This window comes from Gavia stellata, unplaced genomic scaffold (assembly GCF_030936135.1).
Source record: "Gavia stellata isolate bGavSte3 unplaced genomic scaffold, bGavSte3.hap2 HAP2_SCAFFOLD_53, whole genome shotgun sequence".
Lineage (NCBI taxonomy): Eukaryota > Metazoa > Chordata > Aves > Gaviiformes > Gaviidae > Gavia > Gavia stellata.
The window spans coordinates 683,176-707,488 of record NW_026776569.1 but is presented as its reverse complement, the minus strand read 5'-3'; the positions used below and the strand labels follow the sequence as shown (position 1 = coordinate 707,488).

At 53.7% G+C, this 24,313-nt stretch overlaps 1 protein-coding gene across 1 annotated transcript; it reads right to left on the bottom strand.

Moving 5' to 3' along the window:
- LOC132321147 (ubiquitin carboxyl-terminal hydrolase 42-like) lies at positions 1-23,171 on the bottom strand. The gene is made up of 16 exons (XM_059834723.1): positions 22,884-23,171; positions 9,699-9,776; positions 9,449-9,505; positions 9,283-9,347; positions 8,245-8,370; positions 6,630-6,688; positions 3,232-3,432; positions 2,682-2,792; positions 2,504-2,606; positions 2,289-2,356; positions 2,061-2,131; positions 1,419-1,501; positions 1,045-1,156; positions 571-711; positions 255-355; positions 1-154 (listed from the first exon to the last, which is right to left on the bottom strand). Exons 1-16 carry the CDS (start codon positions 23,169-23,171, stop codon positions 1-3), a joined length of 1,818 nt encoding a protein of 605 aa, XP_059690706.1.
- Positions 23,172-24,313: the final 1,142 nt, after the last annotated feature.

Here is a 24,313-nt window from a genome sequence, read left to right as displayed (position 1 = left end):
TTAACTACTCTCCTCTACATTAGCCAGCTTCAGATAGCAGAGGAGCAGCAGTTTAGACCTGGGCAGCAGCCTAAAGCCCAGCAAGGAAGGATAAGGACTGACGTGGGGTAGCTCGGGTTTGACAGCACTGAACGACGCAGGTAGTAATTGTCTTCTGTGACGGAAAGAGAAACACTCAGGAGGACGAGAAGAAAAGTAGCAAAGCCAGGAAAAGGAAACACAGTATTCTGAACACAGTTAATACTGCTTATTACCTGACATAGAACAGTAAATAGGCTTGCTGCCTGAGAACTGTGTTGAAGTCACAGGGAACCACAGACGAATCGTCCATCTCGTACCACAGTCCATTGCTGGCCTGCAAAGAAGGCATCGGTATCTGGAGATGAACTGCATGGTGTCTCCACAAAAAGACAGGCAGAAAACTACAGAACCAAGAGGACGCCAAAACCGATCCAACCCGGCCGGTAAGGAGACCTTCCCCCCAAAAGCTTGGCTGCCGGGAACAGTGCCACGGAAGTTGTCTTCCCCCGGGTACGTTTTTCCCTTGTTAGGCGAGAAGTTGCTCTTCACCTTCGTGTAGCAGAAATAGTGTCCTGTATGACAGCTGCCACCGCTGTGCACCAGGACAGCATATAAGGAGTAGAGGAGCGGTTCTCCAGCTGTCTGAGACGTGTATGGCCGAAGATCCAAGTACATGGGATACTCCACAACCTACGGAGAGACCAAGAGGGCTCAGAAATGATCCTGAAATTCGACACGAAATAGCTTTCCAAGACCAGGGGCCAGAGGTTTACAAATACATCTTTTGGGGCTGTTGGAAACTTGGTTTTCCCTAAAGCGACATGTCGTGGTTTGGGTGGCAGGAAAGTGTTCTCAGCCAAAGCAGCTCTGCCGGAGCAGAGTGCATGCTCATCTTCCCACGGGAGCTCTCCTCTCCCCAGAAGGGAACACGAAAATCTCAACATGAAGAGCTTGGGAAAGAGCGCACTGCTTTGGGAAACCTCCCGCTCCAGGGAGAAAGTCGCGCTCCAATTGCGTACGCACCTTGCTGATCTTCCCGCCGGTGAAATGGTCAAACCTTTTCAGACACACCGTGAGAACCTTTGGCGCCCGATGGATTGTAAACCTCTTGGAGGCGGCAACCATCTTGTCACACCTGGAATCCAAGCACAGAGCCGAGTGGTGAAACGCAGCCTTAAATGCCCCCTTTTCTCCCCCCAGAAGGCCGGACAAACTTTCACGTCTCACACGTCCTTCCGCTATTTTAAGGCTGTTCAGTTGTCTAAGGCCAGATTAAAAATAAAAGCCGCGTGTCCTTGTTGTGCATCTCACCTAGAGGAAAAGATGACTTACGCTCGATGACATGCAGCACCTTCCCCCAGGATCTAGTATTAATATGTCGTTAGGAATCATCTTACTTGCTACATTTAAAGCAGTTTTCACCATCCAGCTGCTCAGGTTTCACAAAGTCCTCGAGAGCTGCGCTGACCGATGAGGCTGCCTGGAGGAGTGAGAAAGGAGAGCACTGAGCTGAGGGCAACGCCCTCGTCCCAACACTTCCTAGGAGTTGACCAGAAGAGCCAGGTAGCTGACGCTGAGGAGACCCACCCTGAACCCGCAAGCAGCGCCCAGGAGGAGGCCGAAAGAGGGGATTACGCTGAACATTCCCCTCAATTCCACGGAATCCCAGGGCCATCAAGAGCCACCTCTCTGGGGCACCGCACGGTTCAGCTACCGATGGTGTGCAGGGTCATCAATAAGGAAAACACCACAACCCATCAGCCTGGGAGTCAGACGGGTGTGGAGGGAGGGCAAAGGGAAGAAGGATGAGAGCACGTCGAGGCTGCAGAGAGGATAATTCGTGCTTGTCCGGCTTAAAGCCGGCACCTCCAGGGAGACCACTGCCACGGCCTCCCCAGAAGGACGCCTTCCATTCCACTCCCCACCCACCACCAAGCTCTCTTGTGTTTGCCGTCTACGTTTTTAAAGCCAACTGCGTTTATGCTGGAAAGCTACAGGAGCCTTGGGACGTCTGGAAGCACAATTCCAAACCCTCTTACTTTTATATCCAGAGGAACATCCAGGAAGGTCTCGTAGGAATCAGAAACCGCTTTGCAGCTCAAGCACGTGACTGGAAGGCAAATGGAAATGCTCAGCGATAGAGGGAGTGGACTGTGCGGGTTTACGGTCGTCGTACCTACTACGCCAGTCACAAGAACAGCTGTTGATCACAGGCAGACAGAAGGGCACAGACAATTCCAAGGAGAGCAATAGGTGTGGAAAAGTACCTCTGGATCTCAGAAAGCCCCCAAATATTTGATGGACAACGGTAGTTGATTGAGAAGAGATGTCCAAGCTGGAAATAAATGGTAAGGCAGGGAGTTATCTCCTCCAAGAGTTTCACTTTGTCTGAAAGCCCTGGGCGCAGTTTTTCCCTGACGGGAGTACGTCGAGGAGTCCAAAGGGCTGGGGAACATTCAAAAGGTCATTTGCTTGTGCTTACTCGCTGCTTCCACTCAGACAAGCTCTCTGCATGGCATCGACAGTATAGCGTAAGAACTCGTGGGCGTCTTCCTGCATGCCAAGCTGGAAATGTTCTCCTATTCCTAAGAAAGAAGAAGTTAGGAGTTCTCTCCTACGAGAACAGAAGACACCGTGTCAAAGCACCTGAAATGACTTACGCTTGAGGACACTGAGGACAGCCCAAGGCTCGATGGCACTGGCGGAGGAAGGCAAGACCATGTTAACGTGCGCTTCCATTCTGCACATCATGCAGAAGCCTAGCTGGCGACCTGAGGAGAGAGAGGAAAGCGATTTGTCAGCTTAGCAAAATATCCGTAGCAACGGGAAACTTAATGGAGAGGAGTTCTACTCTCTTCTCCTAGGGTGACAATGTCCCAACAAGCCCGGGACATTTCTGTGCGTAGAAAACTTTTTTCAGAGGGATGCTAAACTGACAGAAGTTTTGTGTGCCGTAAGCAAAGAGAGTTTAAGCTGCAGGAATAGGGACGGAGACCCGGGGCTAGAAAGAGGTGACTTTCTGAAGAGGAACACGCCTAGGTACGACAAGCGGCTTCTAGGCTTGAGCGTTCAAAGGACACCCGCTCGGGGCGGGCGGGGTGGGGGGTTGACAAAGAAGGGCTGCTTTTCCCCTAAATCAAATTCCAGGTTCTGGGAATCCTCAGGAAGTGCCCAACAGATTGACAAGGAGATGTTCCTAAAAGTACTCACACGACAAGCTGTGCTCACGAGAGAGCAGGTAGTTGGCCAGAGGGGGTGTGTACGTCAGGCACTGCAGGACGGAGTTGAGGAAGCACGTATTGTGCAGGTTGTGGAGTCCCGCTCCAGCTCTCTGTCGTTGCTGCCAGCCCATGCAAATCTTCTCCGGGGGAAAGAGGATCCTTTGTGGCGGAGCCATTCCCTCGGCAATGACTGCAGGGAAACGACGTTTGAAAAGAGGTGAGACGATACTGTTGCACAAAAGCATATTTCAAAGTCGAGTTCTGTGCAGGAGCACCCAGGACAACCAGCTCTAACCTCCAACACAGAGACATTGGGGGAAGCCTAACGCTGCCATTGAAATTTGCTTGTTAAGAAACAGCTGTGGAAGATAGTCTGTTCCCTCGCTTACGTTGCCCAAAGTCCAACAAACCCACACTCTGATTTCTGTGCCTCGGGCTACCTTCCTTTCCCTCTAGGCTCTTGAATTAGATTATCAGGTCAAGTCTTCCCTTTTCCTGATTGTAACTGGACAAAAACAAGCAAGACCCTAGCACAGAAGGTAACCCTACTGATGTCAGAGCTTTCTATGAGCAATGTCATCTTTCAACGTCTTGTACACAGTGGCAGAGGAGTGAGAAAACGCCGTTTCCTGTGTCTAATCGAAAACACCTGGGTAGATCTGGCCACTATAAGGAAACGCCCCAGACTTCACTCCAGGTTGTCAGCACATCAGCTTTCAGGGATGGAGGACCAGCCGCGTCCATCGCCTTTGGGGATTCACAAAATCCAAGCCTGCTGGGGAAACTGTTACTCACAGGAGTCGTTCCCCATTGCGGCCATCGCTCCTCTCAGGAACAGAGGGGAAAGCTCGGGATGACAAAGGATGTCAGGATGTGCTCGCGGAAGAGAAGACCAGCGCCAATCCCGTCACCTGATCGCCAAGAAATAATTGTAGCTCAACAAAATGATGGAAGAAAACCCCAAAGGAAACTCACAGAACAGCATCTGCCATCAAAACTGTTTCCATGGTAGTTTTAACTACCCATAGTTTTAACTCTACCCATAGCGCATATCTGGCCAGCCCAGGGAGGTGTAATAGCTCAGCCGACAGCTCGGAAGGTATAGACCAGCGGAGACTTTTATCCTGTATCTACCTACTCTGTGATCTGTCCTGAAAGTCTAATCTTAATTACCTTTGAAAGAGGATGGAAGTGGAGGCCAAGTGGGCAGTAAACGATAAATGGTTGGAACAACGTAGCCACGCAAGAAGCAAAGGAAGGAGCCAAGTTATCCCGAAGGTCAGCTCAGCCCAAGTGGCTTTCACTGGCCCGCTTTTCAGGATATGAAGCCCTGGCCTGGTGAGCTCACAAGCAGCGGGCGGGTCCTGCATCACTGCCCCTTTGTGACATGGAGACGCACGGGGACGCACGGGGACTCATGGGGACGCACTGCGGCCACGCAGCCCCTGCAGCCTGGGCACCTCACGTAGCCAGCAGCTGGCAGCCGCTGGGCTTCCCCACACACTGCTGGCAAAGGGCTGTTCGTCCCCCGGCAGAGCTCCCACCTCTTCCCTGAGCCGCACAGCCAGATGAATAAAAACCTGCCCAGGGCTGTAAGCGTGCCTGTTCACAGCTTTGGCTGGCACATTGGGTTACTGAGAGTTCCTTTTCCGCTCTTCCCAGCTACGGGACTGTGTCCGTGAGACGCGTGCAGCAAAGCACCAGGTCTCTTATGGGTTCGTTTCCAATGAATTTCATCTGCCCCCCCAAGATACAGCCTCAGGCTGACTCTGAACTAGTGCTACCACAGGAACACTCAGCAACTGGGCAGGGTTGACCTTGGCTGGCTGCCAGGCCCCCACCCAGCTGCTCTCCCACCCTGGAGCTCCAAAAATGTTCAGGAGCGGCTTTTTAGCGTCTTCACATTTTCTCCCGCCTCCAGGGTTTGTGAGCTTTCTATCCGCCACAGCTTTGCCCAATTCCCACTCGGGGTGGCTGGAGGCAGTTTTATTCCCGCCCCGCTTGGCTTATGTAGTTTTGGGCAGTCCTCACTTGGGACGTCTGCTATAACCCCCTGTTCCTGCTCGGCGGGCAGTTGTATTGTTCCTGCCCCGACGAGGCAGCTGGTTCTTATTCCTGCCCTACTTGAACTGTCTGGTTTGGCCCCTGCCCCACCTGGGTCATCTAGTTTCCCCAGTCCTACTCGGGGCAGTTAGTTGTACTCCTGCTCAGCTCAGGGCAGGGAGTTTTGCCCCTGCTCCACTCAGGGAGGTTTTCTTCTTTTTATCCTCTACGTGGGGCATCCAGTTTGGCCACGGCCTTGCTCGGCTTTTTCTCATCACGTCCCTCTCGGGACGGCTCTTTGTTCCCCTCTCTTGCTTGGGGAAGCTCTTTTTTCCCCCTTCTCCATGCAGGGTACCTGGATTTACTCCTGCCCTGCCTGTTACAGAAAATCGCAACCAAGAAAACTCCCAAAGCCAAATGACAGTTCAGAAAGCCGACATTGGTTTATTGCTGCGCTGGGTGCATGGGGGATTTCTCCTCCTAGCATGCACACCCGCTTGAAATCATGACAAGTATTTAAACAGTTAGCAAAGTGAGTGACGTCTACCGGTCCCACCCCTTAACTAACTATTGGTTGATACCTTTCTTACTTCACCTTAAAGTGACAGTTCTCTTTTAATTCACTATGCATGCCCAGAGAGGAGGGGGCTTATTTGGGTTGGGGGTGTTTTCTAGCTAGGAGGTGTGGTTTTCGCAGGATAATGAGGCGGGTCAGCCTTCGGACACTGTATTGGCACTCTATTCTATCTTCCTAGAAGTCGTCCTTGTGTTAATGCTTATTGTTAGTTAGTGGAGACAGGTTTTATCTTTAACACGTCTAAATGCCAGGTGCATTCCTTACAAAGTATCTTCCTTCCGTTCTTTCCATTCTTTTTCACTTATTTTTGACCTTGAGTTTTGAGATGTGCTATAACATGCTCAAGTGGCTCTTTATGCCCCTGCCCAAATCGGGGTGGCTGGTTTTGCCCCACAACCTCGCCTTCCAGCACAAAGTCAGCTTTGCTTGCAAGCCTCCTCTAGCACCGCTCCTCCAGCTGGCATCTGACATTCCGAGGTGCAAAGTTACCTCACTGCTGAGCTCATTAGAGGGTCAGAGCTCAGGAGCCGGCAGCGCCCGATGCCACCCAGGGAAGCAGAGGATCCCGGCAGCTGGGTGTGGAGCAGGGGGTGCCTCTGCCGCTGGCTCCTCACTCATACACTTTAGCCACGGCTTTTGTGCTGGGGCAGAGTGGCGCTCGTCACCCTTCACAAAATGCCACGGCAGGCAGGCTTGGTTGGGTGAAGGTGGCTGAAGAATTCCTGTGTCCTGAGAGGCTCCTTTTATGGAAGGCATCTTGGCCATACCTTGAACCGGCCAGAGCTTTTTCTTGCTCGACTTTTTAGTATTATTCCTCTGAAGGTTCCTGGGGGGGAAAAGGAAACAGAAAAAAGAAAGATGAAAACCCCACAATATATTTCACTGCTGTTATTAGTAAAGGCAACAAGGAGCCTGGCCAGAAGCAGCTGCCAGGGCTTCCAGGCTCTAGGAAGCTCTGGCAGACCTGTGCAGACCGTGTCTGCCCTCGTCAGACACTCTTGACCCGACTAGTCTGCGATGCTCCTGCCAGGCACCACAAACTGTTCACGGGCACCGCTGGAACCCAACGACTTTGTTAAACACGGGAGTGACAATGCAGCCGAGGAGAGGATCTGCCTCTCGGCTGTCGCTGCCTGCTCCTTTGCAGCATCCTAACGTTTCACTCCAGCATCTCGGTACTGCCTCCCATGCCGTGGGGTCGGAGCACAGAGGAGTGATCCGCAACAGGGCAGCAGGAGGGGGCTGCTCTTCAGCCCTCTTCCGAGACTCCTCCTTTCCACCTCTTTGGCCTGGTTTCCAGGTGCTGCTCTTGATCTCGATGTGCTCGCAGGAGGTGGGGCGAGGCGCAGTGTGACGGATGCACGTGAGCCCTAGCCGTACTTTGGTTCAGGCTGACTAAGGAGCCACAGCCCATCAAACTTCGAGAACCTTGTTAACCACTGTTGGACTTTGTTAAATTCTGTCAAACCTATTAAACTCTGTCCAACCATGATTATTTTACCTCACTAAAACATATTTCTGCTTCCCTCTTTGGAGGGAGGCACATTTCACTCACCTTTGACAGGCTGCACCTGCCCGCGTGCCCAGGGACAGCCTTGGGTGCCTTCAGGGCCCGAAATCCCTGGGCATACCACAGGGCTACCCACTGCTCCCTCAGGGAGGGAAAAGACAGTGACAGGTTCTGAGAGACTTCTCGGAGCAGCACCAAAGCCATTTCTCATAGAAACCCCCCCAAAGTGTCTCTCTCCATTCAGGAAGACCTTTGGCAGGTCCCTTTCACGAGCAGAATTAATTATGTCGGGCCATTCAAATCCTCAATTATGTTGGCCTCACCAGTGCCGAGTATAGGGGGACCCTCACTTCCCTACTCCTGCTGGTCACACTGTTTCTGATACAGGCCAGGATGCCATTGGCCTTCTTGGCCACCTGGGCACACTGCCGGCTCATATTCAGCCAGCTGTCAATCAACACCCGCAGGTCCTTTTCTGCCGGGCAGCTTTCCAGCCACTCGTCCCCAAGCCTGTAACGTTGCAGGGGGGTTTTGCGACCCGACTGCAAGACTCAGCACTTGGCCTTGTTCAACCTCATACAATTGGCCTCGGCCCATCGATCCGGCCTGTCCAGATCCCTCTGCAGGGCCTTCCTGCCGGTGCAGCGAGGGCAGCCGTTTACGCAGGATGGTGGATACACCCTCCTGCCTCCAAATTGGGCAAGAGCCAGGTCTGAGGCAGAGCCATCGTGGGGCACGCACAGGCGGAAGGGAAAGCAGCAGCCACCTCCCTCCGACATGTCAGCTGACATTCATTGACAAGGTCACGCACTTGTCCTGCTATCAGAGATGTCTTTATTCTCTTTCTAGCGCCATTTCAAAAGAACCGGGACCTGGCTGGGCGGCTCCCAAAGGCGGCCGCCAGCTTTGGTGGCAGGACCCAGTTAAGGATGTCCCTCTTCAGTAAGACCACGATGAGGACAAGGATCTGCAGGAGGGCGAGGAACAGAAGAAGTCTCCTGCGGGACAGGAGAGGGGTCAGGCAGAGCTGGGGGCAAATTTGTCTCAGCTCTTTCCAACCACCCTCTTCAAACAGCACCGTGGGACCTCGCACCGTGCTGGGCACAAGACTCCCTGCTCAGGACTGCGGGGAGGGGCCCGGGCAGCTCTCTCATCCCACTGCCGATGGAAGAGCCCCAGCACCCCACGCCTGCCAGGCAACTCACCTCAGCCAAGAAGCGATACTATTCCTCCTTGACGCCAGCTGCTCCTCCTACAGGCCAAGGCACAGCAGGGACATGTGTTGGGGTGTGCGAGGAGGCCGAGGTTTGGGGGCTCAGGTCCCCTCCCTCGTCCCCGCTGAGATCAGTGCCCCCACGTCCCGCGGGCACAGTGCAGCCCCTTCCCTCCCCAAGGCCCACAGCAGGGTTGTCTGTCCTACCAGCCGCACAGCCACCATCTCCTGCAGGAGCGACCCATCTGTCTCGTCTGCCTGCGCCCTCTTCCCCCTGCTACGGACACCACGGGCTGCTGGCCTGTGAGGAGAGACCTTGGCTGGCATGGCGACTCCCCGGCTGGCCAACAGGGAGCCTGGGTGCTGCCCAGCCTCTGCTGGGGCTGGCACCAGGCACCCCCGGCAACCCAGCACTGCACAGACCCATCCCCCACCCCTGTGCCACCCCAGGCCTGGGGAGCAAGTTGGAGAGCCTGGGAGCTGCTCAGAGGTGTGCAGAGCTGCTTCCAGGAGTCCCGAGTTGCTCAGAGAGGGTTTGAGCCACTTAGGAGAAGACAAAGGGCTCTCCAGGGCAGGCTGGAGGGAGGAGCAGACAGGAGCCAGAGAGAGGCCTGCAACGGGCAGAGGTCTGCCCGAAGCTGCTCAGCACCCCTGACCCTGCTGCCCCGGTTTCAGTCAGGGCCCCATCGCCACTCACAGAGCTGTTGCCTGTCGGAGGCATTGCCGTCTCTCCAGGAGGCGCTGGACCTTGTTCCTGAGAAGCTGGAGAAGCAAAGGGCCCGGTCAAGAGTCCTGGCCATGCCCGCTCTGAGGGAGCTTCCCCCACAAACCTGTTGAGCCCCCGGCCCTCCTGTCGCCAGTACCTTCTTGACCTTAACCCGTTCCTCAACAGCTTCTAGCAGCTCCGACCACTGCTCCCTCTGCAAAGCAAGCGGGACACATTGCAGGGAGACAGAGGGACCCCCAGGCCCAACTCTGACACGGTCCACATCTGGACATGTTGCTGAGCAACTGACTGTAGGCGACCCTGCTTGAGCAGGGGCACTGCACAAGACAAGATCATCTCCAGGGGTCGCTTCCAGCCTCAACCAGGCCATCCTTCTGTGAACTCACCATCGTCTGGGTGAGCAGCCCCTCCAGCTGCTGGAGCTCCTGGGGGTTGTTTTCGCAGCACCGCGCCACGACACAGCTCTGGGGAGAGGATCCAGACACAGGCACTGAGCCCCTGGGCTGTGGGGACCGTGGGGATACTCTGCCCTCACCCTCCTCTCCCCCGTTAGGGGCCTTCCACTGCACGGCAGACACAGGACAGGCCATTGGCGAGTATTCTCCAAACTCCTGCCCAGCAGCACCGAGGTTCTCCTCCAGATGCTCCCCCGCCTCAGGGAGCAGCCCCCTTTTATACCTGCCAGGGCGCCTGTGTCACAAACCCACAGTGACATCATGGTGACATGGCCATCCCCGCCTCCTGTGACACGACCATCACCTCCCTGGGACTGGCGCCAAGAGCTGACCTGAGGCCCAGGCGCGGCCACCGGGGAATCAGGGCATTGCTCTCAGCACCCACTCTCAGTGCACGGGCAGGAGCGATTGCGGGCACCAGCATGAGCCAGGCTGCGCAGGTATTCCCAGCAGGCAACTGCAGACAATCACACACCCACATGTGCACCACAGGTGTGCACATGTGCACGGGCAGCAACACCACACGGGCTCTAGCCCAGGGCTCAAGCATCCAGCCCCTGTTTGGTTCCAGCATCCAGCCCCGGGGCGGAACTTCAGCCCAGGAAGGGGCAAAATAAAGCCTAGTCCTCTGCTCTAGCCCAGGCAGACACCGTGTTTGAAGCCTCCCAAGAGGAATGGGCTCTCTCACTTGCTCAGAGAGCTGCGGCTGCCGGCACCCGGGGGGACGCCAGGAGGAAGGGGTAGGGGCACGTAGCAGGCAGGCAGTGAGCCACGTGCTTCAGCTGTGACGCTTCAAGCGGCTGCGTGCAGCGGTGCCACATTCAGGAGTTAGCAGGCCGGGTCGCTCCGGCCTCCATCCGACAGCGCCTTTCCCCTCGGCAGCAAAACCTGGGAGTGCCTGGAGAAGCTGGCAGGGAGCAGCCGGGGCTGTGCCGGCCGGTGGCTGTGGGGTCAGCAGGGACAGGGCTTTGGGGACAGGGCCAGCGGCTACGAGATTGCTAGAATGGGCCCCAGGGGATGGGGTGCAAGAGGCAAGAGGACCATGGGGCCAGCACTGCTGGGTATTGGGACAGGGGCCCACGGGGCTGTGGGGCCACCCAGGATGGGAGCATGGGGAGTGGGGGAGACAGGGGCCGTGGGGCTGTGGGGAGGGAGAAGGGCACAGGATGGGGCTTTTGCGTGGGAGGAGGAGTGTGGAGGCCATAGGGGCTGTAGGGCACAAGGGCATACGGGCGGCTGCGGGGGGTATGGGGAGCTGTGGGGAGGAATGGAGGGGCCTTTGGGGTGTCTAGGGGGCTGTGGGTTATCATGTTTTTTGTTGTACACCTCCGTGACCGGAGGGTGAAGCCAAGGTCTCCAGTGCGGCCAGCAAAGACACTGCGGTGGGATGACCTTGGCTGGGCTGCTCCCCCAGAAGGAATTGCACAAAATCCCACTCTCAGGCAATGGTATTCCTACCCGATGGGAGCAGCAGATGACATGCAACTGACCCAAGGACATTCTAAAGTTTCCAAATTCCAGATGCCTCTAAGTGCAGACCCATCAGTGTTACAACAGCCTTTCAAACCCTCACCAATTTCAAACGCACCTCCCCTCACTGAGGGAATGCCAACAGAAGACATTTGGTTCACTGATGCAGAAAGAACAAATGCTAAATGGCAATATAAAGCTGCCACATTGAACATTAACACTGGCCAACAAATTAGAGGAGAAGGCGAAGGCAGTGCACAAGCAGGAGAATGAAGGGCAGTTGCTTTAGCAGCACAGAACGGAGCAGAAGTTATATCCGTGGACTCCTGTGCTGTGCGGGCTGGAGCCACATACCGGCTCTGACAGTGGGAATCGCTGAACTGGGAAGTAAAGCGATCTCCCGTTTGGAGAACTCAAGATTGACAACTGTTATTAAATGTAGCCAGAAAAACCCCATTCAGGGTGGGACGGGTGAAAGCTCACACCAAAGATAATAAGCCAGCAACGGACTGGAACAGAAAGGTGGATGAATTGACAAAGATCAGGAAAACCTAAACAGGGAACTCCCTAAATTCTGAGTGGTATCAAATGGGGGAATGGCGACGTCAAAAATCAGGTCACACAGGTAAAGCAGCACTTTCTTTTGCTGCACAGAGCACGGGTTGGCCCCTAGACAGGAAAACTTGTGCAGTTATTCTCGCAGAGTGTCCTCAATGTCCATTAAAATGATGCAAAATCGCCCTGCTAAAGCACCACCCCTCCATAGCAATAAAGGAAAAACCTTATGGTCTACACGGCAAATTGATTGTGTCGGGCCATTCAAACCCTCTGCGGGATATCGATGCATCCTCACAGGAGCGGAAGTCGTCTCCGGCTTGCTTTTGGCAACAAAGTGCCTGAAGGCCGATGGGTGAAATACGGTACGAGGACTATGGTTTTGGTTCTCAAGTCTACCTACTCCTGATGTCATCCGCAGTGATAACGGCTCGCACTTCTCCCGTGTAGGAAGTGCAAGAATGGGCAACACAAGAAGAAATCCAATGGCTATTCCACACCCCCTGTTATCCTCAATCAGATGGGGTGGTAGAAAGAGCTAAGGGCCTGTTGAGAACGAGTCTGAAGGCCCAGAGGGACAGTCAACTTCCCCAAACACTTCATCAGCTGAATAATCGGCACGGGCCCAGCGGGAGCCCCGTGAGCCGAGCATTCTTTGCAGAAGCTGAGCTTGATGCTCCCCCTTCTGATGAAGGAAACTATCCGATGGCGTTACAGCCAGGACAACCCGTCACCTTGAGTTTACCACAGATTGGAACTGTACCTGCGACTCTAACGAAACCTCGCGGCCCACTTGCCTGGGAAGCTACTGATAGCAGCGCTGCAAACCAGAAAAGAAGCGCAGGGTGGATTCTTCCTTCTTTCGAAGGGGGTAACCAGTTTGGAAAATCCCACCGAGAACCGTCTAGTCTACCTTTTGGTTGTGCAGCCTCCTCCAAGACCAAAGGAAGAGACATCATTCTACTGCTGTTGAAGATTTTGGTAACACTTGCTTCCCCACGGACGCCCACCTGCCTCAACTGAACCGTCATTCGAGAAATGCCTCAGGCACCAGCATGAGCTGTCATCTGAGAAGTAATAAAAGAGGAATTGGACACCTTCACTCGGACCTTGCACTTTCAGCCATATCCTAGGGCCGGACCCTGGCACGCTTGCTGGCATGTGGAAAGCCATAACACTTGGGACCATAAAACTGAGGCTTTGGAGCCTGAAATGAGGCTTTGGAAACGCAAACTAAGATTTGGAAAGTAAAAAGGAGGCTTTGGACACTAGAAATGTAGCTTTGGAGCCTAAAAAGAGGCTTTCTGCCCTGATGGTGCGGGATTAGACCCTCAGAATGAAACCGTGGGCCCTAAAAATAGACTATGGGTAATAAAAGACAGGTTGGGACCCTAGAAATGAGGGGTCTGGCCCTAAAAAAGAGACTTTTGGGGCTAAAAGATGGGCTCGATGCTAAAGATGAGGTTTTGGAGCCTGCAAAGGAGGGGAAACTCTTGGATCGTCCATGGCCCCAAGAAATGAAGCTTTAGTGCTTTGGGCACTCCAGTGGAGGCTCAGAGCTGTAAAAGAGAGGTTTGGACCTAATAATAAATGAGAGTTTGGACCCTCAAAAGGAGGGTGTGGGCCTTCAAAATGGGGCTTTGTTCTTTAAAAATGGGGCTTTGGAAATGAGATTGAGACTTCGAACACAGAAATTAGGTTTTGTGCCCTCAAATGATGCTTCCGTACCAAAACCTAAGCCTTTGCACCCTAGAAATGGCTCTTGGGAGGCTCAAAATAGGTGTTGGGTTCTCCAAATTGTGGACCGAATCCTGAAAAGGAGGCTTTGGTCCCTGAAAAGGAGGCTTTGGAAGCTACAAATGAGCCTTTGGACCCTCTACATAAGCCTTTCGCCTCTAAAACTGAGGCTTTGACCTTCACAATCAGACTTTGGGCTTTAAAAATGAAACTCTGGGCCCTTAAAATCATAGAATCATAGAATTGTAGAAATATAGAATCGTTTAAGTCGTTCATCGTTGAGTCTTTGAACCTTAAAAGGGGGGTTTGGAACTTATAAATGAGGGTTTGTACCCTAAAAATGAGGGTTTGGGACCATACAAATGAGGCTTTCAACCGTAAAATCAAAGCTGTGGACTCTGAAAATGAGGCTGGGGGACAAAGTGCCACCCCCCATCCCTTGGCAATGACAGGGACTCACAGGTGAGGATGAGGATGGCGGCCCTCCTGCAGGGACGGGCGCTGGTAGAGGCCGAGGAGAGAGGGGTGCAGAGGTGGCGCCAGGCGGCCTCGCTGTCGCACACCTCGTGGAGGCAGCGGCAGGTCTGGCCCAGTCTCAGCAGGGGGTGGGGGCAGCGTCAGGAAGGAGATGATGTGCAGCAGCTGTGGGGAGAGAGGTGGGGAGAGCATCAACCCTGGGACCCCCCTGCTCTGAGGGGGGACCCCAGCCCCACATCCCCCCTACTCAACTCACCACCTCAGGCGGGAGACGCCGGATGGCGGCCGGGTCCTCCCCCTCCTCCCCACCCTCAGCCTCACAGCAGGCCCCACCTGCGCCATCTTGAAGCTCGGCCCGGCTGCCGGTGGAGCCCGCCTTCTTCTCACACCAGTCTTTGCCGGCATAGGTCGGGAGGGCTGTCAGTCTCCTCCCCTGAGGGGATGCTGCCTCTGATTGGCCCCCAGCTGGTTCAGGCTGCCCTGGTGGGCTCCCGCCCTTCACCTGGACTCTGACCTCTCATTGCCCACATGGGCTGTCACTCTGCCCTCAGTTGGGGCCCACCCTCCCCTGAGGGGATGCTCTCTCTTATTGGCTGCCTGAGGGCTCCCTCCCCACCCCCATCAGTGCCCGCCCTTCCCTGAGGTGATGTTGCCTCCGATTGGCTGTCTGGTTACATGTCAATCACACCCTTCCCCAAATGCGATTGGCTGTCCTGGGTCCACTGACTGCCCCCAGACTCCTGGGCGGCCGTTGCCAGGCAACCAGCTCCGCCTTCAGGGTTTAGGCCCTCGAGAGGGAACTGGGGGCCCTGAGAAAAGGCTGGGGGTCATGAAAGACAGGTTGGGGCCCTAAAAGTGAGGAAACGCGGAAGAAATGGTGTCTCTCTTTTCTCCACGGCCTGAACCTCTTTAACCAATGCCCTCCCGTCCCCAGACTGAGAGACAGAGAACTTGAGGAGTCATTTTGAGAGTCCAACACTTCATTTTGAGGGCCCAAATCCTCATTTTGAGGGTCCAAAGCCTCGTTTTGAGGGTTCAGATAGTAATTTTGTGGGTAAAAATAGTCATTTTGAAGGTCCAAAACATCATTTTGAGGGTCCAAAGAGGCATCTTGAGGGTCCAAATGGTCATTTTGAGGGTCCAAAACCTCATTTTGAGGATCCAAACTCTCATTTTTGCGCCTCCGCAGACCCGTTTTTAGGCTGCCGCGACACAGTTTTTAGTGGCAATGGATCCACTTGAGGGCAAAAAACGTATTTTCAAGGTTCTAAGCCCCGATTTGAGGGTCCAAAGCCTCATTTTGAAGGTCCAAGTATTCTTTTTCTGCATCAAAATCCTCATTTTAGGGCCCTTAGCCTCATTTTGTGGCTCCAAATACCCATTTTGAGGGCCCAGAGCCTCATTTTGAGGTTCCAAATAGGCATTTTGAGGGTCCAAATAGTCATTTTGAGTCTCCAAAGCCTCATTTTCAGCATCCAAATAGTAATTTTGAAAGCCCCAAACCTCATTTTAAGGGCCCAAAATCTCATTTTGAAGGTCCAAATCCCCATTTTGAGGATCCAAAACCTCATTTTGAGGGTCCAAATTGTCATTTTGATGTCCCAAAGCCTGATTGTGATGATCCAAAAGCTCATTTTGAGGACTCCAGATGTCATTTTGAGGTTCCAAGATTTCATTTTGAGGCCCCAGGGCCTCATTTTGATAGTCTAAAGCCTCGCTTTGAAGTCTGAAAGTCTTCTTATGAGGGTATAATTCCGCATTTGGAGGGACCAAATAGTCATTTTGAGGGCCTAAATAGTCATTTTGAGGGCCCAAAATCTGATTTTGATCTTCCAAAACCTCATTTTGACAGTCTAAATACTCACGTTTAGGGTACAAATAGACAGTATGAGGACCCAAAGCCTCATTTTGAGGGTTCAGATAGTTACTTTGAGGGTTGAAATTGTCATTTTGAAGGTCAAAAGCATCATTTTGAGGGTCCAAAGAGGCATCTTGAGGGTCCAAATGGTCATTTTGAGGGTCCAAAGCCTCATTTTGAGGTCCCAAAATCTCATTTTTGCGCTTCCGCAGACCCGTTTTTAGGCTGCCGCGACACAGTTTTTAGTGGCAGTGGATCCCTTGAGGGCACAAAACCTATTGTCAAGGTCCGAGGCCCCGTTTTGAGGGCCGGAATCCCCATTTTGAGAGTCCAAAGCCTCATTTTGAAGGTCCAAGTATTCTTTTTGAGCATCCAAACCCTAATTTTAGGGCCTGTAGCCTCATTTTGTGGCTCCAAATAGCCATTTTGAGGGCCCAGAGCCTCATTTTGAGGGCCCAAATAGTCCTTTTGAGGGCCCGTAGCTTCATTTTGAGGGCCCAAAGGCTCATTTAAGGGTCAAGGCCTCATTTCAAGGGTTTGAAGCCTCGTTTTGAGCGTCCATATCCGTATTTTGAGGGTTCAAATGGTTATTTTGAGGGCCCAGATAGTCATTTTGAGTCTCCAAAGCTGCAATTTGAGAGGCCAAAACCACATTTTAAAGGCCTAAACAGTCATTTGGAGGGTGCAAATAGTCATGTTGATGGTCCGAATTGTCATTTTGAGGTTCCAAAGCCTCATTTTGAGGGCCCAGAGCCTCATTTTGAGGGCCTAAATAGTCATTTTGAGGGTCCAAAGCCTCATTTTAAAGGCCTAAATAGTAATTTTGAGGGCCCAAAAACCCATTTTGATGGTCCAAATAACCTTCTGGAGGACCCAGCGTCTGATTTTCAGTGTCCAAATGCTAATTTTGAGCCTCAAATAGTCATTTTGAGTCTCCAAAGCCTCATTTTGAGGGTCCAAACCCACATTCTAAAGGCCCAAATAGTCATTTTGAGGGTCCAAAGCCTCATTTTGAGCTTCTGCCACCCTGTTTTTAGGCTGCCACGCCTCCGTTTTTAGTGGCGACAGATCCCTTGAGGGCACAAAACCTAATGTCCAAATCCGAAGCCTTGTACTGAGGCCCAAATCTTCATTTTGAGGGCCTGAAGCCCCTGATTTGAGGGCCGAAATCTTCATTTTGAGCATCGATTTCTTCATTTTGAGGGCGCGAACCCCCTTTCTGAGGGCTGAAATCTTCATTTTGAGGAAGGAAATCTTTGTTTTGAGGGCCAAAAGCTTTATTCTGAGGGCCCGAATCCCCATTTTGAGGGTCCAAAGCCTCATTTGGAAGTCTGAAAGTCTTCTTTGGAGGGTATAATTCCTCATTTTGAGGCCCCAAATAGTCATTTTGAGGGCCCAAAATCTGATTTTGATCTTCCAAAACCTCATTGTGACCGTCTACATACTCACGTTTAGGGTCCAAATAGACAGTTTGAGGGCCCAAAGCCTCATTTTGAGGGTCCAGATTTTTATTTTGAGGTCCCAAATCCTCATTGTAAGGGCCCAAAACCTCATTATGAGGACCCCAGACATCATTTTGAGGGTCCAAAAGTTCATTTTGAGGGTCCTAAGCCTTATTTAAGGGTTCGAAACCACATTTTGAGGGTTCAAATAGGCAGTTTGAGTACGCAAAGTCCATATCCTCATTTTGAGGATCGAAGTAGCAATTTTGAAGGTTCAAAACCTCATTTGGAGCATCCAAATGGTCATTTTGAGGGTCCATAGCCTCATTTTGCACCTCCGCAGACCCGTTTTTAGGCTGCCACGCCTCATTTTTTAGTGGCAACAGATCCCTTGAGGGCACAAAACCTATTGTCAAGGTCCGAGGCCCCATTTTGAGGGCCGGGATCCCAGTTTTGAGGAAGAAAGCCTCATTTTGAAGGTCCAGGTATTCTTTCTGAGTATCCAAATCCTCATTTTGTGTCCCGCAGCCTCATTTTGTGGCTCCAAATAGCCATTTTGATGGCCCAGAGCCTCATTCTGAGGGTTGAAATCCTCATTTTGAGGGTGCAAATCCCCATTTTGAAAATCCAAATTGTCACTTTGAGGTTCCAAAGCCTCATTTTGAGGGCCCAGTGCTTTATTTTGAGAATCCAAACTTACATTTTAAAGGCCTAAATATTCATTTTAAGGGTGCAAATAGTCATTTTGATGGTCCAAATTGTCATTTTGAAGTCCTAAGGCCTCATTGTGAGGATCCAAAACCTCATTTGGAGGACCCCAGACGTCATTTTGAGCTCCCAAAACTCCATTTTGAGGGCCTAAGACCTCATTTTGAGGGTCCAAAGCCTCGTTTTAAGGGTCCAAATCCTCACTTTGAGCTTCTGCGAACCCATTTTTAGGCTGCCATGCCTCAGTTTTTAGTGGCGACAGATCCCTTGAGGGCACAAAACCTAATGTCAAAATCTGAAGCCTTCAATTGAGGTACAAAATCTTCATTCTGAGGGCTGAAATCCTCATTTCCAGGGCCAATATCTTCATTTTGAGGGCCTGAAGCCCCTGATTAGAGGGCTGAAATCTTCATTTTGGGCTTCGAAATCTTCATTTTGAGGGCGGAACCCCCTTTCTGAGGGCTGAAATCTTCATTTTGAGGAAGGAAATCTTTGTTTTGAGAGTCCAAATAGTCATTTTGAGGGCCCGAATCCTCATTGTGAGGGTCCAAAACCTGATTTTGAGGACGCCAGCCATCATTTTGTGGGTCCAAAACTTCATTTTGAGGGTCCAAAGAGTCATTTTGAAGGTCCAAAGCATAATTTTCAGCATCCAAATAGACATTTCGTGGATGCAAATCGTCAATTTGAGGGTCCAAATAGTCATTTTGAGGGCCCTTAGTCTCATTTTGAGGCTCTAAATAGCCATTTTGAGGGTCCAAAATCTCATTCCGAGGGTCAAAATTGTTATTTTGAAGTCCCAAAGCGTCATTTGAGGGTCCAAAGACTCTTCTTGATGGTCCAAATCCCCATTTTGAGGGTCCAAATAGGCATTTTGAAGGTCCAAAACATCTGCCGCCATTTTCCGCAAGAAGGACGTCAAATTGCCCGCTCTGCAGAGGACGGAGGTAGGAGATCAAGTTCTCTGCGCAGGGAGCAGATGACTACCTGGAGCATGTCATCGCGTCCCCCTGCCCTGCGTAGCCCTCAGTCGCCACAGCCTGGCAGCTCCGACACGGAGGAGGAAGCGAGAACATTGGAGGTCACCCTCCGCAGGGGTCCCAGCTGTGCCCCGTCTGTGACTGTCCCTGCAGAACAGCAGCAGCCCCAGGAGGAGCCGGGGGAGGCAGCAGCAGCAGGTCCCTCTGCCCGGGGCCGCAGCCGCAGCTCCTCCACTCCTGGACAGGGCAGGTCTCCCCATGCCGCTTTCTCCCCCTTCTCCTGGTGCCTTTCCTTGCTCCCTGCGCCCCGCTGTGGGTAGCACCAGCCTGCTGGGGGGCACAGCCGTAGGCTTCTGCTCTGCTCTGGTTTCTCTCTGCTGTCTGACGTCGGCCAGGGCAACCTTGCTATGGGAAGGGCTGTCAAGGAGGCACGGACAACAGGCAGGGGCATCCGAGCCGGAGGCGAGCCTTGGCGTAACGGTATTTGGCAGGTACAGAGTGATTTCTACCAGCCCAAGCCTTTACCAAGGCAAACAAGACCTTCAGCTTTCACCTACAACAGGCTGGCATTTCACTTCTCATTTGGGCAACAGAGAAAGGGATGAAGGAAGGTGGGGTCGTCCCAGATCACAAAACAACTCCTTGCTGATGCTCAGCTTCTGGAAGCTCCCGGCTCCCAGTCCGGCGTAAAGCAATTCACATGTCTGAGAGGAGCTCCTGAATGGGGAAGCGAAAGGTTTTCTCTGTGTAGGGCTGGCGGGACCAGAGATATTTCCAACGTTTTGTACAACATCTCTACTCCAGGACAAAGGTGGAACTGTAGACTATCACCAGAGGAGAAGAGATAAGGAGCATGAGCCGGGAAGGTGCAGATGTTGACAAGAGGCACCTGCTCAAACGTCACCTCTTTGCGTACACCCCGTCCACTCCCATTCTCCTAAAATCCCACGGTTACGGTACCAGGAGGGCTTTGGTGGGGAGGCGTCATCTTCTAAGACAAATCCTATCGGCACTGTACAATTATGGTTGGGTTGAGCTGGGTTGGGTTGGGTCGAGCTGGTTTTCGAGCCCAGGTTGCACAGCTGTAGAAACTGCAATGCCTTCAGCCCACGCTGTCCTCTTTATAGCACAGCATAGCATACAAGAGAATAAAATATTTCATTTGGAAGGGACCTACAAGGATCGTCTAGTCCAACTGCCTGACCGATTCAGGGCTGACCAAAAGTTAAAGCATGTTGTTAAGGGCGTTGTCCAAATGCTTCTTAAACACTGAGAGGCCTGTGGCGGTGCTTCAGCACCCTCTCGGTAAAGAAATGCCTCCTAAGGTCAAGTCTGAACCTCCCCTGGGGCAGCTTTGAACCATTCCCATGTGTCCTATCCCTGGGAGAAGTGCTCAGCACCTCCCTCTCCACATCCCCTCCCCAGGAAGCTGCAGAGAGCAACGTCTTCGCCCCTCGGCCTCCTTTTCTCCGAGCTAGACGAACGCAAAGACCCGCTCTCAGCCCTCAACACTGAGGCTCAGCCCAGCTCCCGCAGCAGGACGGAGCAGAGACATCTCCCCCTTCCCCTGGGGCAGCTGTCCCCAGCGCTCAACAGGCAAACTGCCCGGCCTGCCTGCGGCAGCGGCGCATCAAACAGCGCCGGGCCGAGGGGCAGCCGAGGCAGGAGAGCGACCCCGCGCTCAGCAGGATCGGGCCGCTCCCTCCTGTGCTGCTGCGAGCAGCGCTGGCAGGATGAGCCCTCCCCTGCTCGGCCTCTGGCTCGGCTACACCCGGCAGCCGGAGGGGTGGGAAAAGGGAAACGGGTTTGTGTTGCTCTTACCACGGGTGTCCTCAGCCAGTGCTACACTGGTGGGAACTGGTTTAGGCTGGGGGAGAGGATGCAATTCATGTAATTAACCAATTAGGCAATTAAAAAGGGAGCAGGAGAGCAGCAACAAACCCCAACGATAACGGCTTCCCCCAGCCCCACTCTTCCCAGGCTCAGCCTCACTCCTCCCTTCCCGACTCCTCCGCCCCCTCTCCCCTCCAAGCGGCACAGGGCGATGGGGAATGGGGCTGTGGGCAGCCCACAGCGCCTCGTCCCTGCCACCCCTTCCTCCTCCTCACCTTGTCCCCCTGCTCCCGCCTGGGCCCCAGGGGCCGCAGCTCCTGCCAGGAGCCTGCTCCGGCCTGGGCTTTTCTCCAGGGGTTGCAGCTTCCTGGTGGAGCTGTCGATGGCCGCCTGAGGGGGACAGCGTTGGTGGCTGGATCCATTTCACAGCATCACAGGCTACTTGAGGCTGGCCGGGAGGTCACCTGGAGGGTGAAGTCACCTGGTCCAACCCCCCTTGCTCAAGCAGGGCCACCTGCAGCCGGTTGTCCATGACCATGTCCAGAGGGCTGTGGAACATCTCCAAGGATGGAGACGCCACAAGCTCCCTGGGCACTCTGTGCCGCTGCTCATCACCCGCACAGCACCCTTTGCACTTTCCCTTGCTGAACTGCATGAGGTCCCTGTCAGCCCATCTCTCCAGCCTGCCCAGGTCCCTCGGGATGGCAGCACGGCCCCCCGGCCTAAGCGCCACTCCTCCCAGTCTGGTGTCATCTGCCAGCTTGCTGAGGGTGCACTCTGCCCCATCATCCAGACCATTAAGGAAGATGTTAAACAGGATTGGAGCCAGTACTGACCCCTGGGCAACACCAGGAATTACCGGCCTCCAACTCGTCTTGGTGCCACTGAGCAGCACCCTCTGGGCCCGGCCGTTCAGCCGGTTTTCGGTTCCCCTCGCTGTCAGCTCATCCAGCCCATTTCTGTTTGTGTGACTTGAACTCCATATTTAAAAAGAAGAGATTGGAAGATGGGCATGTGCAAGCACACAGCTTTCAAAATCTCAAGATATAAACCTCCCACAGTGGGTATTTCCACCAAAAGCCTCAAAACCGAGAGAGAAGAAGACACCCTGGAAGGCCAACAAATGTTTTTAATTCTGGCTTTGGCTTTTCTGCCTGTTGGTTCCAAAGGAGTGATGTTTTTTGCAAGGTGATACCAAAATCTGACCACGGATTAAAGGTCTTCCTCGAGGGACCTGTGGGCAGGCGGGCCAGGCGGCAGAGCTGTCCATCGCTCTGGAAGGTCTCTCTGAGCTCTTCCTGGCCAGAGGCAGCACTGGGAGGAGGGACAGGATGGGCTGCTGGTGCCCTTTGTGCAGCTTGGTCCCTGCTGGGGGCAGCTTTAGTGCTTCCTGGATTCCTCCTCCTCCTTCTGCTCCTCTCTGGCTTTGCAGGAGTCAGATGTGCTCCTCCCTCAACCAGGGTCGCAAGCTGCCCCCATCACCGCTGCAGTGTTTGTCTGGCATGTCTCTCTGGGGCGCTGAAACCCTTCTCCTCCTCCCTGCTGAGGGGTCACAGTCCGTGGTGGCCACAAACCGGCTGCGGAGATCATAGCCCCGCGGCGGGGATCTACTCCGCTCTCTCTGCCTCAGCCAAGTTTGCCCCCGAGCAGGCCTGGGTGCGGGAGCCAACTGGGAGCTTGCGTTGGAGGGCCCTGGAGCTCCATCATCCCTTGGGGCTTGGTCACAACGTGGAAGACTTATTCTCCCCCTCCTCCTCCTCCTCCTTGCTGAGCAGTACTCACTGTACTCTACAAAACGGCTGTGGAGATCATAGCCCCGCCGCGGGGATCTGCTCCGCTCTCTCTGCCTCGGCAGGGTTTGCTCCCAAGCAGCACTGGGTGGGGGAGCCAACTGGAAGCTGACATCGGAGGGCCCTGGAGCTGCGTCATCCCTGGGAGCATGGCCACAATTTGGAGGACAAGTTCTCCTTCTCCTCCCTGTTGAGTGGTCATAGTCCGTGGCGTCCACAAACCAGCTGCGGAGACCACTGCCCCACTGCGGGGATCTGCTCCAGACCCTCTCCCTGGCCCCGTTCCTCTGGCAGCAGGAAAAAGGGCCGAATCCGTGCTCCTCGTCGTTGTCATCTTCTCGCACGCTGTGCAGCGCACGGTCAAATGGTTGACGGTGGAGCGGGAAATCAGGCTGTCTTCTGGGCACGGCGGAGGTGACGCTGAGCCTGCCTGGCCAGATGAGGCACGGCCGGCCTGCAGACGCCTCCCGGGCACCTGCCCAGGTTAGCTGGCTGGTGCTGGCTGGTGCGGAGGAGCTGCCGTGCTCTGGATAGTCCTCCATACCCACCGCCATGTCCTGCAAAGAGAGCTGTGAAAAGGTCCTGCCCTTTCCTCCCAAGAGGACCACAACAGTGGGGAAACCCCAGGAGCTCTGGGAGGGGACAGCTAAGGGCCTCCCAAAGGCTCTTCTGGAGGGCTGCCAAGGCAGAAGGGCCAAAGGCAGACAAAGGGGATGGATCTAGGCGGGATGCTTTCAGAGGGAGCAGCCTCGCGGCTGTGAAGAAAGCTGCAGTGTGGGAGGGAAAAGAGAGCAACGCCAAGATCCCAGAAAGAAATGCGCCTGGTGCCCTGACCCACTTCCCCAGAGCTACCTTAGTCTGACGAGGCAGATCCCATGCTCCCACAGAACCCGCCTGCTTGCTGCCGGCCGCCCACTGACTGAGGAAGGAGCGGGCATGTGATGGTGCCGGTGAGGAAGAAGTCCTTTCTCCCATTTTCAGATCGGAGCGTCTGGAGAGAAAGAGTGATCTCTGTTTAGGGCTGTTCTCGCAGCCTCCTCTGGGGTTCAGTTCCAACCTGTCATTTTCTCAGGGCAGATTCTATGACAGAGAGAAGACGCAACCAAAACTACAAGTGGGAAATTCGATTAGGGTCTTCCCACCAGGTCTGCCCCTGTCGGAGCAAGACCTCGTCTTTACACCCCCTACAACCGCCGTTTCATAGAATCATAGGATCATCAAATGGTTTGGGTTGGAAGGCATCATCTAGTTCCATCTCCCCTGCCACGGGCAGAGACACCTTCCACTAGATCAGGTTGCTCAAAGCCCTGTCCAGCCTGGCCTGGAACATGTCCAGGGAGGGACATCCGCAAGTTCCCTTAGCAACCTCTTCCAGTGCCTCACCACCTCCAGCATAAAGAATTTCTTCCTAACGTCTAATTGAAATCTACCCTCCTTCAGCTTCAAACCGTTACCCCTCGTCCTATCCCTGCGCTCCCTGATCAAGAGCCCCTCCCCATCTTTCCCGTAGGCCCCCGTTAAGTACTCTCCTCTATATTAGCCAGCTTCAGATAGCAGAGGAGCAGCAGTTTAGACCTGGGCAGCAGCCTAAAGCCCAGCAAGGAAGGATAAGGACTGACGTGGGGTAGCTCGGGTTTGACAGCACTGAACGACGCAGGTAGTAATTGTCTTCTGTGACGGAAAGAGAAACACTCAG